An 8,610-nucleotide genomic window follows, 5' to 3' on the forward strand; every position below is an offset into this window, starting at 1 on the left:
CGCGCGCTGAGCGAACAGCTTTTCAAACTTGCGCGCAAACGCTCGCGAGCGCTCGCTCGCGCAGTGTCGTTCAGAAGGCGAGCGCTCGCGAGCGTTCGGTCTCCTGAACACGCCTCAGTTTTACACACATCAGTGAGTCCTGCGTGATCACGCAGCAGCTCCAAAACTGCGTATTACCTAATCGAGCTTCAGATAAAATCGCCAGTGACGGTTCACACGTGCCTGCACGCACTCACATCACGATGACAGTTTTCTTTCAAGAGACACAGAGTCCAAAATGTAATTCATAATCGTAAGTAAAGTAATTTGAATTGATTGTTTACTTTAGCGTCTAGAGAGAAGCAAGAGCCCACAACACTATACCAGACACTACATATATAACATATACTAATATATATAAATATATAATATATATATAAATAACTATACACAACATATACTACAACACTATACCAGACACTATATATATAACATATACTAATATATATATAAACTTATAATATATATATAACTATACACAACATATACTACAACCACCACTATACCGGGTACTTCTATATAAATAATTAAAAGAAAACTCATATATAATTAAATCTCCATATAGTTTCAGAAGCCTCGTCGCCGTGCATGCAAGCTCGAAGATGGGACTCTTGGGTACCTTTGTAATCGGTCGGGGTGGTCCGCTTCGGCAGCTTGCAGTCGTCGGGCCGGAAGAAGCGGCCGCTGGCTCGCTGGTCGACCCTCGCGCCGGAGTTAACGAGCAGCTTCGTTAGCGCGTAATGTCCGTTCAACACGGCGAGGTGAAGCGCGCTCTGACCTGTCGACAACACACACAGCAGTGGTTCATCACACATCGCAGGCCGGGGTCGCCGCGACAGCCCGTAACTAAAGTGGAGGCTACACCCCCCAGGATAGGGTGAGGGGTGGGGCACGCATGTTAACACCTCATCAGATTACTCATTCGTCCTCCTGCGTCCTCCCTCTTTACCTGCCTCCATTCTTTCTCTTTGGAAACGCTGTTAATGCTCTGGTAGGTGTTACATCATTTGTATAGCATGTTGGGACACGGAGTAGTACCGAGGATCATGTAGGAAACAAGAAAATTGTTAAGCACTGGTTGTGCGTGCAGGAAACTCTCGTACTGAAATCACAACGATCGACGTTTACGTGTCTTTCTGTGCCCACTGCAAGCGGTATAGTGCAGTGCATGACTATCTAACGACTCCGTATCACGCAGCACGCAGCAGCCGCACGCACGCATGACGCACGATGGTGCACTATATTTTGATTATTTTTCACTGACTAACGAGTGAAATATGCATAAAACGGCTAAGTTATTTCTTGTTTTATTGTTTAATCGTTGATGTGATACACATCTGGATATTAGCCGCGCGGTAGTAATTGATTAATGACATGGAGATGATTGGGTATTAAAAAAGCGGCGGCAGTTCTGTGAATGACCTTAAAAGATTTCGTCTTGGAATAGATCGCCCGTTTTATCTAGGTGTCCACTCCGTCCATTTAGTGGATCATTGCACGATTTATTTGCATTTGGAATAGCGGTAGTAAGCGTGATAGAAACATTTATTCTCATGTTCATTCACACATGAAATGCCGTTGACTTTTCACTTTCATCATACGCTGTCACGGGGTTAAGGGTCGATCAGTATTTATTTGGAATTTATGCAATAAGATTGTTTGGGAATCATTTTATAGAATAAAACGCCATGTTGAAACTTACCGGTTGAAGCCATGTGAGGATCAGTAGATGATTGGAATCGAAGTCGCTCGCGCATCAGATAAATCTAGTCGAACGCCCTGTAAGCGATGTCGTGAGGTGCAGAGAAGAAGGTCAAGGGATCAGCACAGTTAACAAGGTTGACATAAGACAGATAACGTTGAAATCTCTTTAAATGTATTGCGTTTCGAAATGCTATTTTCGATTTTATTTAGTCGTATAGGATTCAGTTGAATTTTATATTTCATCTCGGCATTTCATCTGTTGGTTGTACAACTAAAGAAACCAGATTCCCTGGTTTGTTGTGGATAATTTATTATATCCATAGAGGAAAGATGGGAAAAGTAAAGAATTTATGGAGTTAGGTTTAGTGTACGTAAGAAGGTAGTAGGATTTAAACTTAAGATGCACTCTGGGGTGCAATCGCGCTCCCTGCTTTTGGTCTGTCAGTCATATCCTGGGCAAAGAGAGCGGTTAAGCCGGATCGAGGAATGGTACGGCAGTGAGAGCTCCTCTATGTATGGCGACAGGGTGAGCTGCGAACGGCCAGGAGCAGCCGATGGAGACAAGTAACACGCCTTCGACGGTGACGTATGCTGCAAACGTCATACACACGCTTATTCTTTCTTGACCACCTCGTTAACTTTGCCAAGGGCTTTGTCAGATGTCTCTCATGCGTCTGTTGCCTGTGGCATTTCCGATTCATAGTTTGCTACACCATTCGTGGGGTTGATCATGGACGCTTCGAGATGACAGAAGGGAACAAGTGCATAGCCTGTGATGTATCGATGGATATAGTTCGACGTAATTTCTCGCTCCCACTGTCGATCGATCTTTCGTGCCCGATTTGTGAATATAGCCAGTTATCTTAACTCTACTTTGAGAAAAAACGGGCTTTGGGAAAAATCGGTGAGTTTAGGACACGAAGCGTCAGCCCACAGCGAGCCGGAAGTTCGCCGCACCACGCATGTTAGCGCCATCGTATCAGATTCTTTCGGAATGCTGCTGAGCCATGGCCTTTCTTTTCCGATGTTCTGAGGAAGAGGGAAGCGCGTGCACTGAGACTGACCGGCCTCGCGACGGATGCGCACGTGTGCGTCGTGAATTTCCGCGTTTAATCGCGGCGTCTTTAATATTGTTTACTAATATGTTTACCTACAAAATAATGTCATAGTTTTGTATAAGTAAATTGATTGAATCCGAATTGCATTATCTTGTGTAGCACGGTATTCTGGTCCGAGTTTCAGTTGTGTGCTTCAACTGATCGCCTTGCTATTAATGCTAGGCTTTACCAGTCGTGGTATTTCAGATACCATTTGGATAACAGGTTGTTGGATATCGATGTACATTGTTCTTCCGTTTGTATAATAGAGACTTCACGTTTGGTTGGTCGTATGCTTTTCTGGATGTTGTTATTATATTAGATTGATACGACCAGGTTTTATAATGAGGTTCATTGATGCATGTAATGTAGTAGGTTTTATGATCATCCATTGTTGTAATCTTAGGCTATTTATCTTTGCCAAGGCGTGTCGTGTACTAGCAAAAGAACTGCATGCCCCCAATTTGCGAGCCCTTGATCAGGTCGTCGTAAGATGATTTTTTTTTTTTCTTTTTTCGGCTTGACGTGGGTCATAAGGAATCAAATAAAATGAAATAAAATTATATTAATAATTTTCTTGAATTTATAAATGAATAAATCTTAATTATTGAAAATAATAAATTAAATTTTAATGATCTGTTTTGCTTACCGGTAGAGGCCGACCATCTTCCGCCGGGCTGGGCGCCGCTCTGCGGGTTTTAAAGACTGCGATGTATTGATTAAATAAATAGGTGTGAATTTTTTTTATTTGCAAGCGCCGATTTCGGCCTGAGAACGGATGTCTCTTCGATAAGCTTCACAATAACGCGCGGGGGTAGAGGGTTGCAGGTTATCTGCGTACTGGACGTGATGTAGGATGTGTGACACAACTTCTTTGTGTTAATGTTCGTTCTGCTAAGTTGGAAATCTTAAGATTGGTGAATATATAATTATATTATTATGTTAATGTGATACCTCGCATTATGATTATATTCGTATCTTATACTCATATCTTATGCTCCAGTTATTATTTTTTTTTTTCAATTTGAAATTATTATTATATGTTTTGCAATATTTATCCGTGGACATCGAGTATATTTAATCTAGTGGATCCTTGTGCGACGATCGTCGTATGAGTGTTCCTTTGTATTATTTAGAAACTAATTTTAACGGCATTGCTTCGACGCAGCTACGCTAACAAAACTCATTGACACCTCGCAGCTAACTTTTTAGTATTCTACTATACGATTAATATTAACTGACAGTTTCATTATAGTGAGACCTGTTTATATTGGCGAAAGACCTCTCTATGTACGAAGAGGGTATGTATATGATGGGTGTAGATAGGTATTTTCTTGCGAGGCAATTTATTGAGCTGTATGTCCCAGTCGCGAGATTTTCCAGGTGTGTACTGACTGTGATTTTTCGCACTTCCGGGTAAATTAGTTGGATGCGTGATTTCCGATTATTGGCAGCGAATGAGTTTATTATTTATACGCGCCTGTATTACTTAAGTGGCGTGAACACATAAATTTGCATTCCTGATTTCTTGGATTCGCTGGATTACTAATATATAGTTTGGCACCGTTTTTCTTACTATTCGTCATTGATAATTAGTGATAATCAGTATGTAAACATCGTTTTATCGGATATTTCGGCTTCTTTCGTGTCGAGTTTCCCATCATTTTGTGATACGTATATACTAGTTTCCTCTTATCGCGATTAGTTATTTTGGCGAGGGTCAAACGTGTATGCGCATGAAGTTCTCTCAGTTCCCTACCGTCGTCAGCGGCTGACTGATTGCTGTCGTAATTGCGAAATGTAGAGAGTGATGGTCATGGTAAAAGCAGATCAGCAGTATATTGTTATTATCGCACGCTCCTGGTCGAAAACAATGATAACCTAGAACCAGCAAGCTATTTATTATTCGCTTCTTTTCCCAAATATCGTAGCTTACTTTCGCTGGGGAAAGGAATGTTGACCGATTTATTATTATCTTTCTAGAACATAGGACTATTGCTTTCTCTTGTGCACAATTCAAAGCTGCGGTCTGAGTTGCGGATTTCTCAATCGGAGGAGTTATATATTCGCATATTCTCATCGTGCAATACCGTCAGGCTGTGTAATAGATATCGTAGAGACCAACCATAGAAATATTTATGCGAGCGATTCTATGGGAACTATTCGCGTTTTTCCGCTCGATAATTCAATTACATTTTCTACACAAATAAGTTTCCGTTTTGATTCGTTTTTTTAATGTTCGATTATTTAATATTTTTGTCAGGATTATGCCGTATATCTAGAGTACCAGAACGACACTTTTTTAAAACTTAATTTTAACGTTCTTCTACGTTTATATGTATTTTAAATTAATGCCCACTAGTGGTATAGCTCTGATATTTTTATTTTACTGTGATTTTTATTTTTTAGTGAATATTTTATCCTCCGTGTATATTTAGGTTGTATCAGCTCATGATACATGTTAATATTATATGTTCTCAAGTTTACGTAATATTAATAGCTCCTACACTTATTAAATGTTTTAGTTTTTAAACTTTTATCTTCCCGTTTTTAGCTTACTACTGCAATGGGGCGTGATATTGAATTACAGCTCTCTTCACGGCCATTGTGCGGGGCCGCTGGTCTATAGCGGTAGTTTTGAGTGCGCGTCTGTATCTATATATGTATGTTTATGATTATCAGGTATAATTTATTATATTTATCCGTGAGTTTAACTCGTGCATTGTCAGGTGCCTCAGGAGTTTGCAGAAATTATATTCTTCTTTATTTAATGTTCTGAAATACGTCTATATATCGTGTTATAATTGTGATGTATACTAGGCCGCCTTATCAAATGCCATTTGTACAAGGATGCTAGATTGCTTTTTCAGAACGCTTATTTTTAATTCTACACCGAAAATCATTTTGTTTTACTATCTCCCCTTCAGATTAGGTTCCAGTAGCGTTATAAACCATATCAACAGATTAGTTCCGTTCTATGGATGAGTATATTGTTTCGGTGTGAGTCTAATCTGTGAGCGAATTTGATTACAAGATTGGTCGGCTAGAGGACAGCTTTTGTCTGGTTTGATTCCTAACGCTGGCGGGCGGATTGCGACCAATCCCGACCACCACATCTCGTATGCAACGATGCCCCATTTCCCGACACCTTTCCTCATAAACAATTTGAAGCATCCTCGCACACATAACACCTAATTTCGCAATCACCATTTCCGCACGCACAGTCCACCACTTACGACCCGACCAATCACTTCCACCACAGCGCATATCCGCATCATTCACCACGAGTGATTTCACCATCACGGCTGCCTCATATTTAAATCGCCTTTGTCCTATAATCCCACAATCCGGGTTATTCACCACTCCAGGCACCACCTACGACGAACCACCTACTACCATCATTCTAGTTATTTTTGATCTTATGTCTACCACCAAGCATTCCACACACCACCCACCACCCGACACAACTCCCCACCACCCCCCACACCAGTACTCTCACTTCAGCAGAACTCCACACACACCGCTGGCGCAGCTCTCTTTCTGGCTTTTAGCAGAGCAGGCATAGTCTCAGTACATGATATTAGTTTGGTGGTCCGTGCAGGTTTTGTTTCCAGCATATTTGGTTGTGTGACGCCCCGATAGCTTTTGATTGTGCTGTGTTGAGCCATGGGTCTCTTTCAAGACGCAGGAAAATCCGCTTCGAGGTCAGGGTTTTTTCGGTCGCTTTGGGCGCTTTTACTTTTACTCAAATATAGCTAAGTTCTTTTGTATGCGTCAGCTCGGCATTTGTATATCCTTTTTCTGGTGACTCATTTAAATAAGCCCAGCTGGATTTTCCGATTCTTACTTTATGCAGATATAGTCATGGGTGACATGAAGCACTATCGGTGACGTGGGACCGCGGGTCAGCCAACCAGCCGTGATACGTCGCCGGAGGCGAATATGCGCAGCTGTGACATTCGTGGGCGAGCCCACGGAAAGAGTGGGAGCTTGGGCAGAGGATCGCGACTGTTTTAAACATCAGTGGAGTCCTGGAGTTTTGATCATTCGCCGCATGTGGCTCCAAATCGTTTACCTAATCGAGCTACAGAGGTCGAATTAGGTCCAGTGAGGTTCCAATTGTTCCATTTGCGTGATTTATCCCCTTTCGTACAGTCCTCTCTCCTTTTTCAATGGACCACAGCGTGATCCAGTGTAATTCAGGCACTTAATATTTCCGGTTTATCGGCTAATATTAGATATTTTTGTGGAATTTTACGGCTTTATGTTTTTTTTGAGATATGTCTGTTCTATTTATGATGAAGACGGGACATGAGTTCGCACCATCTTATGGACTACTTTAGTCCCACACTCGTAGCTAGCTAATAGCAATTCGATCTAATATTTACTATTTTAAATAACAAAACATGAGCATTTGGTGTCTACTCAATTACTTTCTGTTATATTAATGTAACTACTATTTGTTTACCACACATCTAATTTTATACAACATTTATGTGACACCATTTGTCTCAGCTAGATTTCTATGTCCGCTCGTTTAAATATTTTTTATAATGAATTTATCTTTTAATTTATTCTTGTTTTTAGCTATTATTATTATTATATTATACATTTATTTATCAATAACATTTAAATATTTTTTTATTTTACAACTAACTTTTTGCATGCATATATTTTTTAATTATGCGTTATTTATTTTTTACCCGTTTTTACTTTTCTTATATATATTAATATGATATATCTTTAATTTTTGTATTATATTCCCATTTATTTTTCAGTTTTTTTTCTAGTTGCTTCTCTTATGTTTGCGTGTTCAATGTAAAAGCGTCGCATAGATGGGCTCCGTGTCACCTGCCTATTATTCTACCGTGGTCTTACCCTTTCTTGCTTTAATCGGTCCGGGGTGGTCCGCTTTCGGCAGGCTTGCAGTGTCGGGCATGGAAGAAAGGCGGGCGGCCTGGCTCGTCTTTTGGTCGTACCCTTGGCTGGGTTTAACGGGGGAAGGCCCAGCTTTTTCAGAGTTTAGAGGGTATGTGCAACGGAGGTGTAAGCGCGGCTTTGTCGGAATGGCTGATTTACCCGTCACGGGACAGTGGTCAGTGGTATTTTATTGATTTCTCGTGCTTTGAAATGAGCGGGGATTGCCTTTCTATATTATTTTCGCAAGTCGCATGGTGGTCGCAGTTGACGCTTCGTTAACTTAAGTGGGGCTAACCCTATGCTGGAGCTGAGTTGGTGAGTCTAGGTCGGTGCGGGGTAGCGGTGGGCAGGGTGGCGGTTAGGTTGGGATGGGGTTTAGAGTATGGTTGGCTAGTGTGGGTGGGAGAGGCTCGATTGCAGCTTGTACTTCCGATTGAGTGTGTGTCAGCTCACCTGCTCCGGTCTCATGTGATTGTTTTTTACGGAGGGTAGGCGCACCCTGGGGTTAGCGGTGTGCCTTCTGAGTGTATTTTTGGTGGTTGTTGAGGAGGGCTGGGGGTAGGGTGTTGGGAGGGCTGGTTTTTTAGTAGGTGTAACGCGTTGCGAGCAGATTGCCCGATAGGGTGGGTGCCTGTAGTGTGTGTTGGGGATTGCACAGGGTCACCTTTTCCTACGGACACGCGTATTTAGGAAGTCCTGGTTTCGCCATTCCAACATGTGATGCCATACTTTGCATGAACGCTGGGATGTTCCGGGTGCGGTGAAATAGGTCGTCTTACTCTGGTTATGTTTGACGGTAGGGTCTCTCGGATGTAGCTCGCAGTTATAAGGGGGGTGACAGAGAGGCTAA

At 41.8% G+C, this 8,610-nt stretch overlaps 1 protein-coding gene across 1 annotated transcript in view; it reads right to left on the reverse strand.

The window, feature by feature from the left end:
• The window catches only part of LOC106811885 (transient receptor potential cation channel subfamily V member 6-like), a 26,333-nt gene that overhangs the window by 14,351 nt on the left and 3,372 nt on the right, over nucleotides 1-8,610 (reverse strand). The window contains exon 5 of the mRNA XM_014815604.1: nucleotides 659-817. Coding sequence (XP_014671090.1) covers nucleotides 659-817 — 159 coding nt within the window. The remainder of the gene's footprint in view (nucleotides 1-658; nucleotides 818-8,610) is intronic.

The sequence above is a fragment of the Priapulus caudatus genome, unplaced genomic scaffold (assembly GCF_000485595.1).
Source record: "Priapulus caudatus unplaced genomic scaffold, Priapulus_caudatus-5.0.1 Scaffold586, whole genome shotgun sequence".
Classification (NCBI taxonomy): domain Eukaryota; kingdom Metazoa; phylum Priapulida; class Priapulimorpha; order Priapulimorphida; family Priapulidae; genus Priapulus; species Priapulus caudatus.